Raw genomic sequence first — 26211 nt, forward strand, 5'->3', positions numbered from 1 at the left:
GCACACACACACCGCACACACACACACCGCACACACACACACACCGCACGTGCACACACACAGACACACACAGACACACACACATTCCCTCTGCCCTGTCTGTTCTCTATTCCGTGCAGAGGCTCCTGTCCCCTCCCCTTAGCCCTGGTCAGCCCCGCCCGTTTGAAAATGTTTTCTGCTTGAGTGTGCAGACCATTGTTTCACCTCTTTTAATCACTCACCAGCTGCTAGGGTCAGAGAATGGAGCCCCTCCCCAGGCCCAGGTCCATGTCACTTGTGAGGTCTTGGCGACGGGTTTCGGGGAGGGGGGGGCACCGCTGCCTGCTGCAACCCCAGCAGTAGGCCGATTCATGTCGAGACAGAAAGAGGGACTCTCTCTCCCACTCTCTTTTTCTTTCTCTGTGTTTCTTTTTTAATCTTCCCCCATCTCTCTGTCTCTATCACTCAAACAGCCCCCACCTCCGCTATCACCATCAGTTCAGTCCTTATGTTGTTGTGCAAGTTCCACCATAGAGTGGGCCGTTGAGCCCTTTCAGTTTAGCCCTCCTCTCAGACTCTTCCTTCAGTTTAGCCCTCCTCTCAGACTCTTTCTTCAGTTTAGCCCTCCTCTCAGACTCTTTCTTCAGTTTAGACCTCCTCTCAGACTCTTTCTTCAGTTTAGCCCTCCTCTCAGACTCTTTCTTCAGTTTAGCCCTCATCTCAGACACTTCCTTCAGTTTAGCCCTCCTCTCAGACTCTTCCATCAGTTTAGCCCTCCTCTCAGACTCTTTCTTTCTCTCTCGTTTTAACTTTATTTCTCTCTCCCTGGATTGAGTGCTTGTGGGCATTAGGGCCACTGTGGGGCCGTTCCTGGCTGCAGCTAGAAAGAGTGGATCTTCAATGAACAATCCACCTCAGCTCCAGTCCAGCCAGATGCAGGAAGAGAGGGAGGGAGGCAGAGACAGGCCCACCACCAACAGATCAAGGGTGTACCCAAACGGCACCCTATTCCCTATGTAGTGCACTACTTTTGGACCAGGGCCCAAAGATCAGAACTACACCCTCACAGCAACGTGTATTTCCTGCTCTGCTCTCCCTCCACAATTTGTGTCAGTTATCACCATCTGCCACACTTGGGATTTAAAGGGATACGTTCTCTTTTCTTCCTCGTCGACAAGCCGCTGCACCGCATGCAAGGCCTCAGTGACTTCACTTCACTCTGTGGGACTTTTCATTTAGGTTTTCAGTGTTCTGAGACACGTTGGCTGATTTAGAAGAGAAATAAACGATGTTTCTTACTATCGTTACCTTACAGATTACAGTGATGTGCATACTGTACACACATGATGATGAAGATAACAAACTGCATTAGTATTGGGGGAACCATCCAACACCAATGTGCAGCAACCAAAACACAGATTTTAAAAATCACCTTTTGTTTTAGTACTTTTGAACCCTCTATGTCAAGGATATCAGGTGTCTTTTTTCAGTGTCCATGTGTCTTGTATCCGTAAAATCATGACAAACTGTCAGTGTCCATGTGTGTTGTTATACCTGTTAAGACTGTGTCTGTGTCCATGTGTCATGTTATACCTGTTAAGACTGTCTGTGTCCATGTGTCATGTTATACCTGTTAAGACTGTGTCTGTGTCCATGTGTCATGTTATACCTGTTAAGACTGTCTGTGTCCATGTGTCATGTTATACCTGTTAAGACTGTGTCTGTGTCCATGTGTCATGTTATACCTGTTAAGACTGTCTGTGTCCATGTGTCATGTTATACCTGTTAAGACTGTGTCTGTGTCCATGTGTCATGTTATACCCGTTAAGACTGTGTCTGTGTCCATGTGTCATGTTATACCTGTTAAGACTGTGTCTGTGTCCATGTGTCATGTTATACCTGTTAAGACTGTCTGTGTCCATGTGTCATGTTATACCTGTTAAGACTGTGTCTGTGTCCATGTGTCATGTTATACCTGTTAAGACTGTGTCTGTGTCCATGTGTGTTGTTGAACCTGTTAAGACTGTGTCTGTGTCCATGTGTCATATTATACCTGTTAAGACTGTGTCTGTGTCCATGTGTCATGTTATACCTGTTAAGACTGTGTCTGTGTCCATGTGTCATGTTATACCTGTTAAGACTGTGTCTGTGTCCATGTGTCATGTTATACCTGTTAAGACTGTGTCTGTGTCCATGTGTCATGTTATACCTGTTAAGACTGTGTCTGTGTCCATGTGTCATGTTATACCTGTTAAGACTGTGTCTGTGTCCATGTGTCATGTTATACCTGTTAAGACTGTGTCTGTGTCCATGTGTCATGTTATACCTGTTAAGACTGTGTCTGTGTCCATGTGTCATGTTATACCTGTTAAGACTGTGTCTGTGTCCATGTGTCATGTTATACCTGTTAAGACTGTGTCTGTGTCCATGTGTCATGTTATACCTGTTAAGACTGTGTCTGTGTCCATGTGTCATGTTATACCTGTTAAGACTGTGTCTGTGTCCATGTGTCATGTTATACCTGTTAAGACTGTCTGTGTCCATGTGTCATGTTATACCTGTTAAGACTGTCTGTGTCCATGTGTCATGTTTTACCCGTTAAGACTGTGTCTGTGTCATGTTATACCTGTTAAGACTGTCTGTGTCCATGTGTCATGTTTTACCCGTTAAGACTGTGTCCATGTGTCATGTTATACCTGTTAAGACTGTCTGTGTCCATGCGTCATGTTATACCTGTTAAGACTGTGTCTGTGTCATGTTATACCTGTTAAGACTGTCTGTGTCCATGTGTCATGTTTTACCCGTTAAGACTGTGTCCATGTGTCATGTTATACCTGTTAAGACTGTGTCTGTGTCCATGTGTCATGTTATACCTGTTAAGACTGTCTGTGTCCATGTGTCATGTTATACCTGTTAAGACTGTCTGTGTCCATGTGTCATGTTATACCTGTTAAGACTGTCTGTGTCCATGTGTCATGTTATACCTGTTAAGACTGTCTGTGTCCATGTGTCATGTTTTACCCGTTAAGACTGTGTCCATGTGTCATGTTATACCCGTTAAGGCTGTGTCTGTGTCATGTTATACCTGTTAAGACTGTCTGTGTCCATGTGTCATGTTATACCTGTTAGGACTGTCTGTGTCCATGCGTCATGTTTTACCCGTTAAGACTGTGTCCATGTGTCATGTTATACCCGTTAAGGCTGTGTCTGTGTCATGTTATACCTGTTAAGACTGTCTGTGTCCATGCGTCATGTTTTACCCGTTAAGACTGTGTCTGTGTCATGTTATACCTGTTAAGACTGTAGCTGTTTTCGAATACCCATACTAACATACTTATCCTTGTAGTTGAGTGTACCTGTTAAGACTGTCTGTGTCCATGCGTCATGTTTTACCCGTTAAGACTGTGTCTGTGTCATGTTATACCTGTTAAGACTGTCTGTGTCCATGCGTCATGTTGTACCTGTTAAGACTGTAGCTGTTTTCGAATACCCATACTAACATACTCATCCTTGTAGTTGAGTGTACTAGTGCTTCGATGTGTCTACCGGAATTTGATACTGTTGCTTTTCAACTTCTTGCTAGCTTGTTAGCATAGCTAGCAAATGACGAGCAAGACGTTTTACGACTTCTGTAACAATGTCCATTGAGAACGCACAAAGACTATACCACTTAGCTAAGCTAAGAATTAGGTGAAATATCAAGTCAATAAACGTTGGGTTGTTTAGTTAGATAGCATATAGTTAATATACTGGCAAGTTTGAAGTATTAGTAGCCAACTAACGTTAGGCAGCTAGCTAACATATGGTGCATACAAGCTACTACTGTAATGAAATGCTATGCAGTTCGTAAGGCTAGCGAAGCTAACAAATTGTTAAATTACATTGCTCAACATTTTCTTAACGTTTGTCATAATTAGTTAAAGCAATGAATGTGTATGCTCTCTCGTCAGACTTCGGCTGCATATTTTCCGCCATTTTCTTCAAATCTGAAAACGTTGTGAAGCCACGTCCATTTTCTGAAGAGTTGCATTATGGGCCCTAAATGCACGGAAATGGTGTTCACTGCTAGAGTACTTTGTATTTTGACGAATGTAGTAGTTGTACCTGTTAAGACTCTGTCTGAGTGCCCATGTGTGTTGTCCTAACAGGATATGATGTACCAGCTGCTGCAGGGACTGGACTTCCTGCACTCACACCGTGTGGTTCACCGGGACCTGAAACCCCAGAACATTTTGGTCACCAGTGGAGGACAGATCAAACTGGCCGATTTTGGCCTCGCCAGGATATACAGCTTTCAGATGGCCCTGACCTCTGTGGTGAGACCTTACTGTTATAAACCTGTTATAAACTGTTATAACACAGATGATATACACATTTCAGATGGAACTGACCTCTGTGGCGAGAACCTTACTGTTATAAACCTGTTATAAACTGTTATAACACAGATGATATACACATTTCAGATGGAACTGACCTCTGTAGTGAGAACCTTACTGTTATAAACTAGAACATAAACTCTTATATCAGCCAATATAGATTATGTACTGAGTAGAGACTATGCCTGACCAGGATATTAGTGCTGAGCGATTAGAGCTTTTTGAGGTTGATTCGGTTTCAGTTAAAACATTTTTTTTTTTTTAATAATCACAGTTTTCAGTTTTGGTTCAATATATTTTTTAACATGAAATGCGCTATGCGTTATGAATAAAACATGTAATAGTGACAGCACATTACTGCTTATCACATATTAACCATCGTTTATTCACATTACTTTAATCAAATATTTCAGTTGTTTTGTATATTATATATTTGTTTTATATGATGACTTTATTATTTCATTCCAAGTCATTATCTCATCTCTATAGAGCTGTTGCCTATGTTGTCTGACAAATTCACCGTTTTAGTAGTTCTTCAAAGTAAATAAGGCATACTTTTATGACTACTGAATACCACCTATCAATCACTTAGATTAGATCATGTATTTTCAGGTAGAGATACTGTACCTCGCAAAGCAAATGCTCTTTATCTGTCTCAATAGCGCGTTCCTCTCTTCTCTCCCTCTCCATGTCTGCCCCACACCAGAGAGGAGGCTGCAAAGCGAGAGGTTTCACTCCCAAAAAAATATGTCCAATATAAACCCAATGTGTTTCTATGGGCTTATTTTGGACCTAGCTTCTGCCTTTCCGCCTTTGGGACAATGACTCCCATTGTTAGGGCGGAGATATGAGCATCAGTCAACACTCCATATTGACAAAGCAAAAACAGGATTTTAGAAATGTTTGCAAATGTTTTAAAAATATAACATTTACATAAGTATTCAGACCCTTTGCTCAATACTTTGTTGAAGCACCTTTTGGAAGCGATTACGTCCTTGAGTCTTCTTGGATATGACGCTACAAGCTTGGCACACCTGTATTTGGAGAGTTTCTCCCATTATTTTTTGCAGATCCTCTCAAGCTCTGTCAGGTTGGATGGGGAGCGTTGCTACACAGCTATTTTCAGGTCTCTCCAGAAATGTTTGATCGGGTTCAAGTCTGTGCTCTGTCTGGGCCACTCAAGGACATTCAGAGACTTGTCCCAAAGCCACAATATAGCATTTTGTCGTTATAATAAGTTAGTAAGCAATATGTGAAAATTTGACTACCCACAATGCAATGCTCTCTCTAGAAAAGCTGTTTAGCTCGCTAGGTAGCTATCAAGAAAACATAACTACAAGCAAATAATACCAAAGTCAATATCAGCATGTGAAGTAGTTAGCTAGTTGTAAATCCCTAAAACAAACTTCACTATCAGTTTAGGAGTTACAATATCACCATGTTCAACCTGGTAGTATAGATTGCGTTTCTAGCACAAAGCTGTGTGAATCAGGTTGCAATGGCAACGCTCAAGGGCCCTGCGAGCCTGCAAGCAGGGAGAGGAGAACACAGTTTTGCGCCATGGTAGTTGAAGGAAGAAAGGATATTAATGTGATGGCGCACTCTGCACTTTGGGGACATTTAAACAAAATATATACTGTGTTGTGATGATATAGACAGATGGATTTGTTCTGGAGAAGTTTGCTCGTACCATCTATTGGCTTATTTGGCAATCTGGACTGCAGGTAATTGTTTTAAAAGCATTATGAAATGTGAGAGTTTGTTATTCCCTATATCCAGTGAATAGAACCTTGTCTTGATGACGTACACGTCACATTTAATTTTTAGAGTGGATTATCTCTTTTATACCAGTACACACACTGTGCTCCGTTTTTATGACAACCCCCAAAAAGTTGCTGTTTAATGTTATGGTATAGAATAGACTATATCATGTCAAATACATAGTTCACATACTTAAAAAACATTTTTTTTCCTCAGTTGGCACTTTTGGGACTATTCCAGGTTTACAGGGCAAACCAAAACCTGAAGGTATTTCACATACTGCTACATAATGTATAGCCAGACTGATTCCTTTTCCTACAGTTTCACTAGCCAGACTGATTCCTTTTCCTACAGTTTCACTAGCCAGACTGATTCCTTTTCCTACAGTTTCACTAGCCAGACTGATTCCTTTTCCTACAGTTTCACTAGCCAGACTGATTCCTCTTCCTACAGTTTCACTAGCCAGACTGATTCCTCTTCCTACAGTTTCACTAGCCAGACTGATTCCTCTTCCTACAGTTTCACTAGCCAGACTGATTCCTCTTCCTACAGTTTCACTAGCCAGACTGATTCCTCTTCCTACAGTTTCACTAGCCAGACTCCATAGTCTCAATCAGGATACATCTGATTAAGCCAGACTACTCTTTATTATCAGGTATTTACTGTAGATGACAGATAGTCAAGTTATGTATTGGGAGTTGGACTGTGTGCGGTACATTCCCCGTGAGGCTATTCTTCCTTTTGATATCAGGTATTTACTGTAGATGACAGATAGTCAAGTTATGTATTGGGAGTTGGACTGTGTGCGGTACATTCCCCGTGAGGCTATTCTTCCTTTTGATATCAGGTATTTACTGTAGATGACAGATAGTCAAGTTATGTATTGGGAGTTGGACTGTGTGCGGTACATTCCCCGTGAGGCTATTCTTCCTTTTGATATCAGGTATTTACTGTAGATGACAGATAGTCAAGTTATGTATTGGGAGTTGGACTGTGTGCGGTACATTCCCCGTGAGGCTATTCTTCCTTTTGATATCAGGTATTTACTGTAGATGACAGATAGTCAAGTTATGTATTGGGAGTTGGACTGTGTGCGGTACATTCCCCGTGAGGCTATTCTTCCTTTTGATATCAGGTATTTACTGTAGATGACAGATAGTCAAGTTATGTATTGGGAGTTGGACTGTGTGCGGTACATTCCCCGTGAGGCTATTCTTCCTTTTGATATCAGGTATTTACTGTAGATGACAGATAGTCAAGTTATGTATTGGGAGTTGGACTGTGTGCGGTACATTCCCCGTGAGGCTATTCTTCCTTTTGATATCAGGTATTTACTGTAGATGACAGATAGTCAAGTTATGTATTGGGAGTTGGACTGTGTGCGGTACATTCCCCGTGAGGCTATTCTTCCTTTTGATATCAGGTATTTACTGTAGATGACAGATAGTCAAGTTATGTATTGGGAGTTGGACTGTGTGCGGTACATTCCCCGTGAGGCTATTCTTCCTTTTGATATCAGGTATTTACTGTAGATGACAGATAGTCAAGTTATGTATTGGGAGTTGGACTGTGTGCGGTACATTCCCCGTGAGGCTATTCTTCCTTTTGATATCAGGTATTTACTGTAGATGACAGATAGTCAAGTTATGTATTGGGAGTTGGACTGTGTGCGGTACATTCCCCGTGAGGCTATTCTTCCTTTTGATATCAGGTATTTACTGTAAATGACAGTCAAGTTATGTATTGGGAGTTGGACTGTGTGCGGTACATTCCCAGTGAGGCTATTCTTCCTTTTGATATCAGGTATTTAGATAATAGATTCAATAACAGGTTATTGAGACTGTGTGTTACTTCCCAATGTAAAGCATCATTTTATAGACTCCTTATCTACCTCAGCCCACTCCAAAACAAAATACGTTCACCTGGTACAAACGACTGAATTCAGGCCCTTACTCTGAAAACCTCATCTCTCTCTCTTTCACCTCCTCCCTTCTTCTCTCCTTCCCTCTCTCTGTCCATCTTTATCTCATTTTCTTATCCTCTTTTTCTGTCGTTTAGTGCACTCTTTTTTTTAACCAATTGGGTGAACGTCCACTTGTGTATGTGTGGGCTGCGTCCCAAATGGCTCCCTATTCCCCTTATAGTGCACTACCGTTGACCAGAGCTGATAAGGCCCATATTGCACTATAGACCTATAGTGAATAGGGTGTTATTTGGAATACAGACTGTTTTACTGAGCTGGTCGACCAATGAGAAGAGAAGTATCCTGAGTGGGAGGTGAAAGGGAGACTATAAAACATTGGTACATGAGTCCACAGAAGGACAGAGAGAGAGAGAGAAGGCTCTCCTGAGACACAGATGAAAAGTGGCTAATGTGATGTAGCAGGCACTGAAAGGGCACCAGTCGGCAGGCAAGAGAGAAGAACAGTAAAGGATGTGGTGTAAAGTGAGAACGAAAGGAACGGCCGAAGAGAATCCCTGAAGTGAAGTGGACGTGACAAGGATGAAATGGATAAAGAGGGAGGGAGCTATGGGGGACAGAGAGATTGAGTCAGAGATCCCCTCCTCCTTCCTTTCATCAAGGCTTTGAAGTGGGACTGTCTTGCACAGCCAGATCGCTCCAAGTTGACTTTGAAAGTGTCTTGAGGACGTCGGGAAAGGCCTTCAAAATTACCCACTAGGGAAAACAGTGAGCAATATTACCTGGACAGGGGTGGCGGATGGGTGTTGGTCTGTGACTTCAGATCTGAAGGTCACATGTTCAATCCCAGTGGTAGACACTTGTTGTTTTAACCCTATCCCAAACCTTAACCCTTAACTTAACCATTCAGAATGAACACCTTAACATAATGTTTAACTCTATCCCAAACCTTAACCCATAACTTAACCATTCAAAATGGATGCCTAAACTTAATCTTTAACTCTATCCCAAACCTTAACCCTTAACTTAATCAAATCAATCAATCAAATTTGATTTATAAAGCCCTTTTTACATCAGCCGATGTCACAAAGTGTAACGGTTTTCTTTATAAGAAGGAGAGTCGGACCAAAATGCGGCGTGTAGATTACGATCCATGTTTATTGTGAACAAACGTAAAACACGAATCAATGCAAACACTACAAAAATAAAGAACGTGAATGAACGTAACGAAAACCTAAAACAGCCTATCTGGTGAAAAACACATAGACAGGAACAATCACCCACAAACACACAGTGAAACCCAGGCTACCTAAATATGGTTCCCAATCAGAGACAATGACTAACACCTGCCTCTGATTGAGAACCATATCAGGCCAGACATAGAAATAGACAAACAAGACATCCAACATAGAATGCCCACCCAGTTCACGTCCTGACCAACACTAAAACAAGGAAAACACACACAAACGATGGTCAGAACGTGACAGTACCCCCCCTCCAAGGTGCGGACTCCGGACGCACAACTTAAACCTATGGGGGAGGGTGTGGGTGGGCATCTGTCCGCGGTGGCGGCTCTGGCGCTGGACGTGGACCCCACTCCATAACAGTTTTAGTCCACCTCCTTAGCGTCCCTAGATAGGTTACCCTCCTTAAAGACCGCTCGGGACAGAGGGGCAGCTCGGGACAGAGGTAGCTCGGGACTGATGGGTAGCTCAGCACTGAGAGGAAGCTCAGCACTGAGAGGAAGCTCAGCACTGAGAGGAAGCTCAGGCAGGTGGTTGGATCCGGCAGATCCTGGCTGGCTGGCGGTTCTGGAAGAGTCTGGTCGACTGGCGGATCCGGAAAAGTCTGGTCGACTGGCGGATCCGGAAGAGTCTGGTCGACTGGCGGATCTGGAAGAGTCTGGTCGACTGGCGGATCTGGAAGATTCTGGTCGACTGGCGGATCTGGAAGAGTCTGGTCGACTGGCGGATCTGGAAGAGTCTGGTCGACTGGCAGATCTGGAAGAGTCTGGTCGACTGGCAGATCTGGAAGAGTCTGGTCGACTGGCAGATCTGGAAGAGTCTGGTCGACTGGCAGATCTGGAAGAGTCTGGTCGACTGGCAGATCTGGAAGAGTCTGGTCGACTGGCAGATCTGGAAGAGTCTGGTTGACTGACAGCTCTGGCTGCTCCGTGCTGACTGGCTGCTCCATGCTGACTGGCAGCTCTGGCTGCTCCATGCTGACTGGCTGCTCCATGCTGACTGGCAGCTCTGGCTGCTCCATGCTGACTGGCTGCTCCATGCTGACTGGCTGCTCCGGCTGCTCCATGCTGACTGACTGCTCCATGCTGACTGGCGGCCCTGGCTGCTCCATGCTGACTGGCGGCCCTGGCTGCTCCATGCTGACTGGCGGCCCTGGCTGCTCCATGCTGACTGGCAGCTCTGGCTGCTCCATGCTAACTGGCAGCTCTGGCGGCTCCTTGCAGACTGGCAGCTCTGGCGGCTCCTTGCAGACTGGCAGCTTTGGCGGCATCCTGCAGAAAGGCAGCTCTGGCGGCTCCTTGCAGACTGGCAGCTCTATGCAGACTGGCAGCTCCTTGCAGACTGGCAGCTCCTTACAGACTGGCAGCTCCTTACAGACTGGCAGCTCCTTACAGACTGGCAGCTCCTTACAGACTGGCAGCTCCTTGCAGACTGGCAGCTCCTTGCAGACTGGCAGCTCCTTGCAGACTGGCAGTTCCGAACAGGCGGGAGACTCCGGCAGCGCTGTAGAGGCGGAAAGCTCTGACAGCGCTAAACAGGCGGGAGACTCCGACAGCGCTGAAGAGGAGGGAGGCTCTGGCAGCGCTGGACAGGCGAGGCGCACTGTAGGCCTGATGCGTGGTGCTGGCACTGGTGGTACTGGGCCGAGGACACGCACAGGAAGCCTGGTGCGGGGAGCTGCTACCGGAGGGCTGGGGTGTGGAGGTGGTACTGGAAAAACCGGACCGTGCAGGTGCACTGGAGCTCTTGAGCACCGAGCCTGCCCAACCTTACCTGGTTGAATGCTCACGGTCGCCCTGCCAGTGCGGCGAGGTGGAATAGCCCGCACTGGGCTATGCAGGCGAACCGGAGACACCGAGCGCAAGGCTGGTGCCATGTAAGCCGGCCCAAGGAGACGCACTGGGGACCAGCTGCGTAGAGCCGGCTTCATGGCATTAGGCTCGACGCTCAATCTAGCCCGGCCGACACGCGGAGCTGGAATATACCGCACCGGGCTATGCACCCGCACTGGAGACACCGTGCGCACCACTGCATAACACGGTGCCTGTCCAGTCTCTCTAGCCCCCCGGTAAGCACAGGGAGTCTGCCCAGGTCTCCTACCTGGCGTAGCCATACTCCCTGTTAGCCCCCCCCCAATAAATTTTTGGGGCTGCCTCTCAGGCTTCCATCCGCTACGTCGTGCTGCCTCCTCATATCTGCGCCTCTCCGCTTTCGCCGCCTCCAGTTCTTCTTTGGGGCGGCGATATTCTCCTGGCTGAGCCCAGGGTCCTCTTCCTTCTAATTCGTCCTCCCATGTCCATACCTCCTCTTTGGGCTGCTCCTGTTGCCTCTTCTCCTGCTGCACCTTTGGGCGGCTACACTCCCCTGGTTTAGCCCAGGGTCCTCTCCCGTCGAGGATTTCCTCCCATGTCCAGAAATCCTTATTGCGCGTCTCCTCGCGCTGCTCCTGCCTGTTGACACGCTGCTTGGTCCTTTTGTGGTGGGTGATTCAGTAACGGTTTTCTTTATGAGAAGGAGAGTCGGACCAAAATGCGGCGTGTAGATTACGATCCATGTTTATTGTGAACAAACGTAAAACACAAATCAATGCAAACACTACAAAAATAAAGAACGTGAATGAACGTAACGAAAACCTAAAACAGCCTATCTGGTGAAAAACACATAGACAGGAACAATCACCCACAAACACACAGTGAAACCCAGGCTACCTAAATATGGTTCCCAATCAGAGACAATGACTAACACCTGCCTCTGATTGAGAACCATATCAGGCCAGACATAGAAATAGACAAACAAGACATCCAACATAGAATGCCCACCCAGTTCACGTCCTGACCAACACTAAAACAAGGAAAACACACACAAACGATGGTCAGAACGTGACACAAAGTGCTGTACAGAAACCCAGCCTAAAACCCCAAACAGCAAGCAATGCAGATGTAGAAGCACGGTGGCTAGGAAAAACTCCCTAGAAAGGTAGGAACCTAGGAAGAAACCTAGAGAGGAACCAGGCTCTGAGGGGTGGCCAGTCCTCTTCTGGCTGTACCGGTTGGAGATTATAAGAGTACATGGCCAAGATTTTCAAACATTTATAGATAATCAGCAGGGTCAAATAATATTAATCACAGTGGTTGTAGAGGGTGCAACAGGATAATGTCAGTTGGCTTTTCTTAGCCGATCATTCAGAGTTAGAGACAGCAGGTGCGGTAGAGAGAGAGAGTTGAAAACAGCAGGTTCCGGGACAAGGTAGCACTTAACCATTCAGAATGAACGCCTAAACTTAATGTTTAACTCTATCCCAAACCTTAACCCTTATCTTAACCATTCAGAATGAACACCTAAACTTAGGGTTAAACTCTATCCCAAACCTTAACCCTTATCTTAACCATTCAGAATGAATGCCTAAACTTAATGTTTAACTCTATCCCAAACCTTAACCCTTAACTTAACCATTCAGAGTGAACGCCTAAACTTAATGTTTAAACCTATCCCAAACCTTAACCCTTATCTTAACCATTCAGAATGAACACATAAACTTAATGTTTAACTCTATCCCAAACCTTAACCCTTAACTTAACCATTCAGAATGAACGCCTAAACTTAATGTTTAACTCTATCCCAAACCTTAACTTAACCATTCAGAATGAACGCCTAAACATAATGTTTAACTCTATCCCAAACCTTAACCCTTAACTTAACCATTCAGAATGAATGCCTAAACTTAATGTTTAACTCTATCCCAAACCTTAACCCTTAACTTAACCATTCAGAATGAACGCCTAAACTTAATGTTTAACTCTATCCCAAACCTTAACCCTTAACTTAACCATTCAGAATGAACGCCTAAACTTAATGTTTAACTCTATCCCAAACCTTAACCCTTATCTTAACCATTCAGAGTGAATGCCTAAACTTAATGTTTAACTCTATCCCAAACCTTATCTTAACCATTCAGAATGAATGCCTAAACTTAATGTTTAACTCTATCCCAAACCTTAACCCTTAACTTAACCATTCAGAATGAACGGCTAAACTTAATGTTTAACTCTATCCCAAACCTTAACCCTTATCTTAACCATTCAGAATGAATGCCTAAACTTAGGGTTTAACTCTATCCCAAACCTTAACTTAACCATTCAGAATGAACGCCTAAACTTAATGTTTAACTCTATCCCAAACCTTAACCCTTAACTTAACCATTCAGAATGAACGCCTAAACTTAATGTTTAACTCTATCCCAAACCTTAACCCTTATCTTAACCATTCAGAATTAACGCCTAAACTTAATGTTTAACTCTATCCCAAACCTTAACCCTTAACTTAACCATTCAGAATGAACGCCTAAACTTAATGTTTAACTCTATCCCAAACCTTAAACCTTATCTTAACCATTCAGAATGAATGCCTAAACTTAATGTTGAAACCTATCCCAAACCTTAACCCTTAACTTAACCATTCAGAATGAACACCTAAACTTAATGTTTAACTCTATCCCAAACCTTAACCCTTATCTTAACCATTCAGAATGAACGCCTAAACTTAATGTTTAAACCTATCCCAAACCTTAACCCTTATCTTAACCATTCAGAATGAACGCCTAAACTTAATGTTTAACTCTATCCCAAACCTTAACCCTTATCTTAACCATTCAGAATGAACGCCTAAACTTAGGGTTTAACTCTATCCCAAACCTTAACTTAACCATTCAGAATGAACGCCTAAACTTAATGTTTAACTCTATCCCAAACCTTAACCCTTAACTTAACCATTCAGAATGAACGCCTAAACTTAATGTTTAACTCTATCCCAAACCTTAACCCTTATCTTAACCATTCAGAATGAACGCCTAATCTTAATGTTTAACTCTATCCCAAACCTTAACCCTTAACTTAACCATTCAGAATGAACGCCTAAACTTAATGTTTAACTCTATCCCAAACCTTAAACCTTATCTTAACCATTCAGAATGAATGCCTAAACTTAATGTTGAAACCTATCCCAAACCTTAACCCTTAACTTAACCATTCAGAATGAACACCTAAACTTAATGTTTAACTCTATCCCAAACCTTAACCCTTATCTTAACCATTCAGAATGAACGCCTAAACTTAATGTTTAAACCTATCCCAAACCTTAACCCTTATCTTAACCATTCAGAATGAACGCCTAAACTTAATGTTTAACTCTATCCCAAACCTTAACCCTTATCTTAACCATTCAGAATGAACGCCTAAACTTAATGTTTAACTCTATCCCAAACCTTAAACCTTATCTTAACCATTCAGAATGAACGCCTAAACTTAGGGTTTAACTCTATCCCAAACCTTAACCCTTATCTTAACCATTCCTAATCCCATGACTCCTGATCCGAAGGTTGCATGTTCATTATTTGTTTTTATCTGTATTGTTGTGTATCACTTATTTTCTTTGGTGCAAATAAATGTAACCTAACCATATTCCCAGCGATACACACTCATTTTTTAACCCTATCCCAAACCTTAATGATTAGTTGATTATTTGAATCAGCTTTGTAGGCCTAGGGCAAAAACAAATGTTCCCCCCTTTGAGAAACCCTGACTTAACCATTCGGAATGATGCGGAGCAGGAGGAGAACACCAGGGTGTCAAAATCTACAACATTTGAGTTGGGAGCAACTTCAAAATTTGACGTTTGAAGAAACATGGAAAAATGTCAGAATCTGAAGTTAAATTGATAAAACTGTGAGATGTTGTTGGTTTTGCACTGGGCTCTGATGTCCAGATGTAGCAGGACAGTGGAGAACCTACAGAGAGGGCTCTAAATGGTCTGAAAGGGAGCGATGGGAGCAGGGAGAGATGAGGCATTTTAGATTAGCAGACCTTAAGGGTATTTCAGGACTAACTAGGGACATTCAGGACTAACTGAGGACATTCAGGACTAACTGAAGACATTCAGGACTAACTGAGGACATTCATTTGACATTATCTGTGGGAATTGTGATGTGAATAGATATTATATATATAGTATTATGTTACTAATACAAAATAATGTCTAGAGTAGACATTGTTTTATTTCTAAATGTTTTAGCATCAACTTTGCTAAGCACTACCTAGAGAAGTAAACAGACAGTCAAGTTAAGATCCAATGTGTTACCTGGCCTGGCCAGACTCAGACATGCTGTCAGTCATGTGGTCTCCCTCTGTGGTTCTATTTCCTTGTCAGAAACTGGTGTTTGACTTGCTTTATGACAGATGAGACATGGTCACTTCATGTTGGTTTGTCAGTTAGAGCTTCTGTTCAGGAAATTCACCTGGGAATCCACCTTAGGCATCTGGGACAGAAATACTATGTGCGTGTGTGGGGTGGAGTGCAACATGAGCACGGGACCTTTGTTCCAGATTATTGTTGCTGTGTGTGTGTGTGTGTGTGTGTGTGTGTGTCTGGAATCCCCCTATCTCCCTCCCCAGTGCTGTGTCTTCTCTGACACAGATAAAGAATGCACTGCCGTTACTGTACTCTCACTATGCAAAAACACAACCCATTCACAGTGCTAGACGTACCCACATACACGCACAAACAGACACACACACACTCAAACACACGTGTGCGCACAAACAGACACACACTCAAACACATGTGTGCGCACAAACAAACAGACACACACACGTCACATACACACACACCCAGGCATGCTAACACATGCACACAGACACACACACACACACACAGGGGAACTCAAACACACGTGCACACAGACACACTCAAACACACACGCACACTCCTAGCAGGATTTCTCCCTTTTTTTCTGACAGTAAAGGATGGTACCCACCAGTGACCAATAAACTAAGAGAGACTCGTTTAGACATGAAGATGCACAGTTACAGGCAGAAGGGGCAGCCAAGCAGCCCAGGTACACATAACTCATTACTACACCTGGCTCCCCCTAACTCATTCCAAACTACCAGGAACCTGAGAAATGCAGTCTCTGAATAGAAGAAGATTCTGTCTCCATCACAGTCAGGATATGATTCATAGTCTGCTTTCTAACAGAGTATATGAGAGATGAACTTGCATAAGGTGCAAAAAAGGCCTTTATCAACTGATACTGGCAGTTGACGGTTTATGAGAATTTAACTTCTCTTTTATGTGTTGTATGCGTGTGTGTGTGGTGGTGCTGCTCCCCTCAGAGGCCCCCTGATATTTCCTGCCATTGAGTCCCACCTCTACCCCTCCACCATCCCCCGCTGAGTGAAAGGGTGACTCATGGACCACCCATCGGGTGGCGCAGAGGTGCAGATCAGGCTGACCCGGGGAGTAGCCGGGGGTTCGATGTTTGGTTGATTGTTTTATATTGACCTCAGCCTCCTGACACCTGATTGTCTGTCTCTGAGTGACAAGCTGATGTGTAAAGCTGTATAGTTAAGCTGACGGCTTAGGAAAGAGGAAAAGAGATAACCAAGTGCTTTTTCCTCCCATCAAACTGAGGACTATCAACCTTTTGCTTTTGTCATAAGATACCTGCATAAGTAGCACATTGCGGGGGAATTGTTTAAAAAATATAATAATATTTTGGCTCCTAAATCAAAAGCTTTGACATCTTGTTCCCCCACACCAGACCTAACCCCTAATGGTCTATTTCCTCAAAGCATATTTATAACAATATAGCGCCTCATCATTAGAATTGATTTGGCCTGTGGGGGTTTCCTGACTGTCTGTCCATTCATACCACGGCCAGTCATTGTAATGGGAATCAGACTGATTGGATTGTCCCATGAAAGCCCTTAAGCTAGGTCTCTTTCTCAGGCGTACACACACACACACACACACACACACACACACACACACACACACACACACACACACACACACACACACACACACACACACACACACACACAAATGCTCTCAGAGATGCATTGTGTGTGCTGTGTTGCTTCAGGGATAATTTATTCAGACTGATTGTTGTTACATATTTGCAGCTACCAGGATTAACTGTGGTCGCTGTAATACCCAGGATGAAGAGACATAGAGACAGGTGATAGTGTGGGTTATGTTTCTCAACATAGATGCTAATATTGGATCCTGTCAATATGCCCTTTTATTGAGTTACAGGTCACATTTTATGACTAACTCTCATCCCATAGTTTCCCCTTAAACCAGACTGAATAGGAATAATGTTTTCCAATGGTGCATAAACAATGATGACACTACGCTGTTATTCTAATGATGCATATATTAAGATACCTAAATATGTGCTCTTGCATAGTGTGACATGAATACGCTACAGATATGCTATGGATATACTGTATTTCATTAACCTTTAATAAAGTTGTTCGGGATCTGTTCTAACATGTTCATCAAATGCTTCTAGATGTGTAATGAATGTGTTATGGACATGTAGTCAAAGTAATCTTTACCAATTCCTCTTTTCATTTTTCCTAGCCTGGTCCCAGATCTTTTTGGACTGTCTTGCCAACTCCTTTTTGCTATTGTCACAGAGTTGGTAAAACAGTGAAAACAGATCTGGGACCAGGCTACACTTTTCCTGTCTGCCATGATTGTTGTGAGTAGCACGGCTCCACAACAAGTAGTGCCGTTGCCGTGGGAGTCATCTGGCCAATGAATTCCTCATGTTGGTAATGAATGACTTCCTCAAGTTGGTAACACCTAGTGACCGACCAGCCGACCACCGCTCAGGTCAGCTGGCTGCTTGCTGCTCCAACCCGCTGGCTTGCTCGCTAGCCTGCCTCATTCTGAATGTTCTTTGAATGTTCCCTAAGGATGAAGTAGCCTGGTCCAAGATCTGTTCTGGTCATACAGCACAATAGGATCTGGGACCAGTCTACAGATAAATTATATCTGTGGCAGGAAGATGTGATTACTGTTTATTCGGTGATGAGTCATACAAGCAATGATTTATTTATTTGACATTTTGCAGGATGAAATCTCTTGAGATGTACAATCTTGTTTTCAAGAGTGTCGAAAAAATTAATACAATTCTTAGCAATAAGAATAATATGGCAACTACTGTCTAGTAATAACAACAATTAAATAATAATAATAATACAAAATATAAAAACTAGCATAAAAAGTTGTTGTACAACTACTAATAGGCCTACAACTAATAAAAACTGATACTACTAATACAACGAATAAAAACTACTGCTACTACTACTAATACAACTAATAAAACTACTGCTACTACTACTAATACAACTAATAAAAACTACTGCTACTACTACTAATACAACGAATAAAAACTACTGCTACTACTACTAATACAACTAATAAAAACTACTGCTACTACTACTAATACAACGAATAAAACTACTGCTACTACTACTAATACAACTAATAAAAACTACTGCTACTACTACTAATACAACTAATAAAAACTACTGCTACTACTACTAATACAACTAATAAAACTACTGCTACTACTACTAATACAACTAATAAAACTACTGCTACTACTACTAATACAACTAATAAAACTACTGCTACTACTACTAATACAACTAATAAAAACTGATACTACTAATACAACTAATAAAAACTGATACTACTAATACAACGAATAAAAACTACTGCTACTACTACTAATACAACTAATAAAAACTACGGCTACTACTACTAATACAACTAATAAAACTACTGCTACTACTACTAATACAACTAATAAAAACTACTGCTACTACTACTAATACAACTAATAAAAACTGATACTACTAATACAACTAATAAAAACTGATACTACTAATACAACTAATAAAAACTGATACTACTAATACAACGAATAAAAACTACTGCTACTACTACTAATACAACTAATAAAAACTACTGCTACTACTACTAATACAACTAATAAAACTACTGCTACTACTACTAATACAACTAATAAAACTACTGCTACTACTACTAATACAACTAATAAAAACTACTGCTATTACTACTAATACAACTAATAAAAACTGATACTACTAATACAACGAATAAAAACTGATACTACTAATACAACTAATAAAAACTGATACTACTAATACAACGAATAAAAACTACTGCTACTACTACTAATACAACTAATAAAAACTACTGCTACTACTACTAATACAACTAATAAAACTACTGCTACTACTACTAATACAACTAATAAAACTACTGCTACTACTACTAATACAACTAATAAAACTACTGCTACTACTACTAATACAACTAATAAAAACTGATACTACTAATACAACTAATAAAAACTGATACTACTAATACAACGAATAAAAACTACTGCTACTACTACTAATACAACGAATAAAAACTACTGCTACTACTACTAATACAACTAATAAAACTACTGCTACTACTACTAATACAACTAATAAAAACTACTGCTACTACTACTAATACAACTAATAAAAACTGATACTACTAATACAACGAATAAAAACTGATACTACTAATACAACTAATAAAAACTGATACTACTAATACAACGAATAAAAACTACTGCTACTACTACTAATACAACTAATAAAAACTACTGCTACTACTACTAATACAACTAATAAAACTACTGCTACTACTACTAATACAACTAATAAAACTACTGCTACTACTACTAATACAACTAATAAAACTACTGCTACTACTACTAATACAACGAATAAAAACTACTGCTACTACTACTAATACAACTAATAAAAACTACTGCTACTACTACTAATACAACTAATAAAACTACTGCTACTACTACTAATACAACTAATAAAAACTACTGCTACTACTACTAATACAACTAATAAAACTACTGCTACTACTACTAATACAACTAATAAAAACTGATACTACTAATACAACGAATAAAAACTACTGCTACTACTACTAATACAACTAATAAAAACTACTGCTACTACTACAACTAATAAAACTACTAATAATACAACTAATAAAACTACTACTAATACAACGAATAAAAACTACTGCTACTACTACTAATACAACTAATAAAAACTACTGCTACTACTACAACTAATAAAACTACTAATAATACAACTAATAAAACTACTACTAATACAACTAATAAAAACTACTGCTACTACTACTAATACAACTAATAAAACTACTGCTACTACTACTAATACAACTAATAAAAACTGATACTACTAATACAACGAATAAAAACTACTGCTACTACTACTAATACAACTAATAAAAACTACTGCTACTACTACAACTAATAAAACTACTACTAATACAACTAATAAAACTACTACTAATACAACTAATAAAAACTACTGCTACTACTACAACTAATAAAACTACTACTAATACAACTAATAAAACTACTACTAATACAACTAATAAAAACTACTGCTACTACTACTAATACAACTAATAAAAACTACTGCTACTACTACTAATACAACTAATAAAACTACTGCTACTACTACTAATACAACTAATAAAACTACTGCTACTACTACTAATACAACTAATAAAAACTACTGCTACTACTACTAATACAACTAATAAAAACTACTGCTACTACTACTAATACAACTAATAAAAACTACTGCTACTACTACTAATACAACTAATAAAAACTACTGCTACTACTACTAATACAACTAATAAAAACTACTGCTACTACTACTAATACAACTAATAAAACTACTGCTACTACTACTAATACAACTAATAAAAACTAATGCTACTACTACTAATACAACTAATAAAAACTACTGCTACTACTACTAATACAACTAATAAAAACTACTGCTACTACTACTAATACAACTAATAAAAACTACTGCTACTACTACTAATACAACTAATAAAACTACTGCTACTACTACTAATACAACTAATAAAAACTACTGCTACTACTACTAATACAACTAATAAAACTACTGCTACTACTACTAATACAACTAATAAAACTACTGCTACTACTACTAATACAACTAATAAAACTACTGCTACTACTACTAATACAACTAATAAAAACTACTGCTACTACTACTAATACAACTAATAAAAACTACTGCTACTACTACTAATACAACTAATAAAACTACTGCTACTACTACTAATACAACTAATAAAACTACTGCTACTACTACTAATACAACTAATAAAACTACTGCTGCTACTATTAATACAACAAATAATAACTACTGATACTAATACAACAAAGAAAACGATGTACCTAAACGATGTACTAGTACTGTACGATTGGCAGCACTCATTCAACACTTGAAGAGAATTAGATTTGGGACCGTTTGAGTGTGATTTGAGTATCCCTAAATGAGCATGATTGCACGTCTTTCAGTTAAAGTATGAGTTGAATGTTGTTGGTGGGGAACACCGTTACATTTTTTTCAAGGAATAGAATCAAAACCGGGAACGAAAGTGACCTATACTTTTCCGGAACAGAACCGTCATTTTAAAAGCATGGTAACCGGTATCAGACCTCAGAAAAAGACCCAGATGCAGACAGTTCAAAATAACAAGAGTTTATTACAACAACAGGGGGCAGGCAAGCGACAAGTCAAGGGCAGGCAGAGGTCAGTAATCCAAAGCAGAGTCCGAAAGGTACAGAACGACAGGCAGGGTTAGGGTCAGGCAGAGGTCAGTAATCCAGGGCAGTATCACAAGGTACAAAACGGCAGGCAGGGTCAGGGCAGGCAGAATAGTCAAAACCGGGGAAACTAGAAAACAGGGACTATAGAAAGCAATGATTATAGAAAACAGGAGTACGGGAAAATGCTGGTAGGCTTGACGAGACAAAACAAACTGGCAATAGACAAACAGAAAACACAGGTATAAATGCACAGAGGATAGTGAGGAAAATGGGTGACACCTGGAGCGGGGTGGAGACAAGCACAAGACAGGTGAAACAGATCAGAGTGTGACAACTGGTTAATACTGTTCTTTTACGTTCCGGGCATTTTTTTCAGTCCCACAAAAAAACGCAACAAAGCGCCTATGCAAAGCCCTCTCTCTCTCTGTCGATTAGAAACTTATTCCAGTGTCTGTCTGCCAGCTGAAAATGTTCACCAGTGTGTGTAGGCTACCTGCCCCTCCTAGCTGTAGCCTACTGATGTTACAAGTGTGATTCAGAAGATAGGGAGAGAGATTTTTTATTAGAGAATAATGGATCAACTTTTTCAATATTATGTAGTTAGGAATACTATAGATATCACATTTCACATTGGATATATTAACTACAGAAACGTAAGACAGGTTTTTAATTCTGGTCTCACTCTGCACACACAAGCTTGTTAGCTAGCTAGCTTCTCTGGTCCAACGTTAAGCCAACTCTGAAGTTCAAAGTTATTAAAAGTTCCTCCATAGAAGTTGCTCCTCTTTAGTATAATTCAGTGGGCCTAATTCCGATAATGCATGTCATCACAAGATGCCCATAGCATCAAGCCAAGCCTCCTCCTGCACCCTCTCTCGATCTCCTCACCTGCAAAATGTCAGTTGCGTCTCACACCCTGCACGTGTCTTTCCGTCATGCATGTAAACAACTCACTCCGTAGCCAGCTCCATAGCAAGCTGCTCTATCCGTACTGCATGATTGGTGAAATAGTTTGTCGAGCTAAATGTAAAAAAAAAATAAAAAAATTCAGAGGTTTATATTGTTCCTTTTCAAACCTCTGTAATCAGATGTTTTGTACATTTAGCTCAACATTACATTACTTTTAACCTGTTCAGAACTTTATTTTGCTGGTCGGAAAAGTGGAACGGAATGAAAAAAGGTATGATTCTGTTCAGAACGAAACCATTGGAAAATATTGTTTCCAACCCCTGGTACTTTGTCTTGTTACGATCCAGACTTTGATTTGAAGCCAGTCGGATGCCCATTTTGCTTATGAAATGATTGGTTTCTATTTCTCCATCTTGAATTGCATGGCCGTGCAAGTAATGAAAATAAATCAATGCATGTTTCTCTCTTGAGACCCAATACCTCAACAGCTCATTTTGGTTTGTGAGGATCGAGGAATTAAGAAAAGCTTTAAGAATTTCCCAGTCATAGCAGAGGATGAATCTCATGGAGGGTTTTGTCTGAATCCAGCCGTTTGTGTTCTCACTGCCAGACAATGTGCTTCCACTCTGAACAGACACTCGGGCAGCAACTCTGCTCAGTTTGGAGAGGGAAAACCCCACACAGCACGCAGGAGAGCACGTGCATCCCTTTCTGGGAATGTTTAGATATCTCCTCAACGGTTCGAGGGGGGGGTTGACTTCCCTCTCTCTCTCCATGCTCCCAACTGCAGCGGGAGAAGGGGGTTGTCCCCAAACACACACACAAGGATATGAATACATGTACACACACAAACACAGACGGATATGAAGAAATGCACACACACACAGCGGCTGAGAGTACAATGCACAGTGAACATCTTATTTGGTATTTCCTGTTTAACCACTACCAGGTAGCGCACGTCCTGCACTTCAGGCCCTGTCTCTATTAATTGTTGACGGGCTCCTGGCCATGTTCCAGGTGGTGAAAAGGGGGACTGATTGGGGGTGAGGGAGTCAGGAGTGGTAGGGGGGATATTAAAGCCGTGCCTGTACCAGCATTGAATAAAAGAAAATGACAGCATATATGAGGAATTTTCCGACTAATGATGTGCGGATGTGGTAGCTAGGCTGGGGGAAAGAGGCTGACTGTGCTGTCTTTGTTCGCTGAGAGAGGGCCCCATGCAGCATTCCTGTACGCTGTGCATACTTTGGCAACTGTTGCACTCTGTTTTTTAACTGTATACAGTTTATGCTGCTGCTCTCTACTGTAAGCTTGTCACAAGCTGTATACAGTTAACTCTGACTTTAAATCTTCTTCCCTTCCTTGGCCTGCTGTCAGGGTATTGTTGTCTTCCTTGGCCTGCTGTCAGGGTATTGTTGTCTTCCTTGGCCTGCTGTCAGGGTATTGTTGATGTCTTTCTTGGCCTGCTGTCAGGGTATTGTTGATGTTTTTCTTGGCCTCCTGTCAGGGTATTGTTGTTGTCTTTCTTGGCCTGCTGTCAGGGTATTGTTGTTGTCTTTCTTGGACTGCTGTCAGGGTATTATTGTTGTCTTCCTTGGCCTGCTGTCAGGGTATTGTTGGTGTCTTTCTTGGCCTGCTGTCAGGGTGTTGTTGTTGTCTTCCTTGACCTGCTGTCAGGGGTTGTTGTTGTCTTCCTTGGCCTGCTGTTAGGGTATTGTTGATGTCTTTCTTGGCCTGCTGTCAGGGTGTTGTTGATGTCTTTCTTGGCCTGCTGTCAGGGTATTGTTGATGTCTTTCTTGGCCTGCTGTCAGGGTATTGTTGATGTCTTTCTTGGCCTGCTGTCAGGGTATTGTTGATGTCTTTCTTCGCCTGCTGTCAGGGTATTGTTGATGTCTTTCTTGGCCTGCTGTCAGGGTATTGTTGATGTCTTTCTTGGCCTGCTGTCAGGGTATTGTTGATGTCTTTCTTGGCCTGCTGTCAGGGTATTGTTGTCTTCCTTGGCCTGCTGTCAGGGTATTGTTGATGTCTTTCTTGGCCTGCTGTCAGGGTATTGTTGATGTCTTTCTTGGCCTGTCGTCAGGGTATTGTTGATGTCTTTCTTGGCCTGCTGTCAGGGTATTGTTGATGTCTTTCTTGGCCTGCTGTCAGGGTATTGTAGATGTCTTTCTTGGCCTGCTGTCAGGGTATTGTTGATGTCTTTCTTGGCCTGCTGTCAGGGTATTGTTGATGTCTTTCTTGGCCTGCTGTCAGGGTATTGTTGTCTTCCTTGGCCTGCTGTCAGGGTATTGTTGTCTTCCTTGGCCTGCTGTCAGGTACTGTTGATGTCTTTCTTGGGCTGCTGTCATGGGAATTGTTGTTGTCTTCCTTGGCCTGCTGTCAGGGTATTGTTGTCTTTCTTGGCCTGTTGTCAGGGTGTTGTTGTCTTTCTTGGCCTGCTGTCAGGGTATTGTTGTTGTCTTCCTTGGCTTGCTGTCAGGGTATTGTTGTTGTCTTCCTTGGCCTGCTGTCAGGGTATTGTTGATGTCTTTCTTGGCGTGCTGTCAGGGTATTGTTGATGTCTTTCTTGGCCTGCTGTCAGGGTATTGTTGATGTCTTTCTTGGCCTGCTGTCAGGGTATTGTTGATGTCTTTCTTGGCCTGCTGTCAGGGTATTGTTGATGTCTTTCTTGACGTGCTGTCAGGGTATTGTTGATGTCTTTCTTGGCCTGCTGTCAGGGTATTGTTGATGTCTTTCTTGGCCTGCTGTCAGGGTATTGTTGATGTCTTTCTTGGCCTGCTGTCAGGGTATTGTTGATGTCTTTCTTGGCCTGCTGTCAGGGTATTGTTGATGTCTTCCTTGGCCTGCTGTTAGGGTATTGTTGTCTTTCTTGGCCTGCTGTCAGGGTATTGTTGTCTTCCTTGGCCTGCTGTCAGGGTGTTGTTGTCTTTCTTGGCCTGCTGTCAGGGTACTGTTGATGTCTTTCTTGGCCTGCTGTCAGGGTATTGTTGATGTCTTTCTTGGCCTGCTGTCAGGGTATTGTTGATGTCTTTCTTGGCCTGCTGTCAGGGTATTGTAGATGTCTTTCTTGGCCTGCTGTCAGGGTACTGTTGTCTTTCTTGGCCTGCTGTCAGGGTATTGTTGTTGTCTTTCTTGGCCTGCTGTCAGGGTATTGTTGATGTCTTTCTTGGCCTGCTGTCAGGGTATTGTTGTCTTCCTTGGCCTGCTGTCAGGGTATTGTTGTCTTTCTTGGCCTGCTGTCAGGGTAATGTTGTTGTCTTCCTTGGCCTGCTGTCAGGGTATTGTTGATGTCTTTCTTGGCCTGCTGTCAGGGTATTGTAGATGTCTTTCTTGGCCTGCTGTCAGGGTACTGTTGTCTTTCTTGGCCTGCTGTCAGGGTATTGTTGTTGTCTTTCTTGGCCTGCTGTCAGGGTATTGTTGATGTCTTTCTTGGCCTGCTGTCAGGGTATTGTTGTCTTCCTTGGCCT

At 41.8% G+C, this 26211-nt stretch overlaps 1 protein-coding gene across 2 annotated transcripts in view; it reads left to right on the forward strand.

The window, feature by feature from the left end:
* Nucleotides 1-26211, forward strand: part of cdk6 (cyclin-dependent kinase 6) — a 94716-nt gene that overhangs the window by 23152 nt on the left and 45353 nt on the right. For both annotated transcript variants that reach the window (XM_021572661.2, XM_021572659.2), the window contains exon 4: nucleotides 4128-4295. In XM_021572661.2, the coding sequence (XP_021428336.1) occupies nucleotides 4128-4295 (168 nt within the window). The remainder of the gene's footprint in view (nucleotides 1-4127; nucleotides 4296-26211) is intronic.

The sequence above is a fragment of the Oncorhynchus mykiss genome, chromosome 18 (assembly GCF_013265735.2).
Source record: "Oncorhynchus mykiss isolate Arlee chromosome 18, USDA_OmykA_1.1, whole genome shotgun sequence".
In the NCBI taxonomy this organism is placed as follows: domain Eukaryota; kingdom Metazoa; phylum Chordata; class Actinopteri; order Salmoniformes; family Salmonidae; genus Oncorhynchus; species Oncorhynchus mykiss.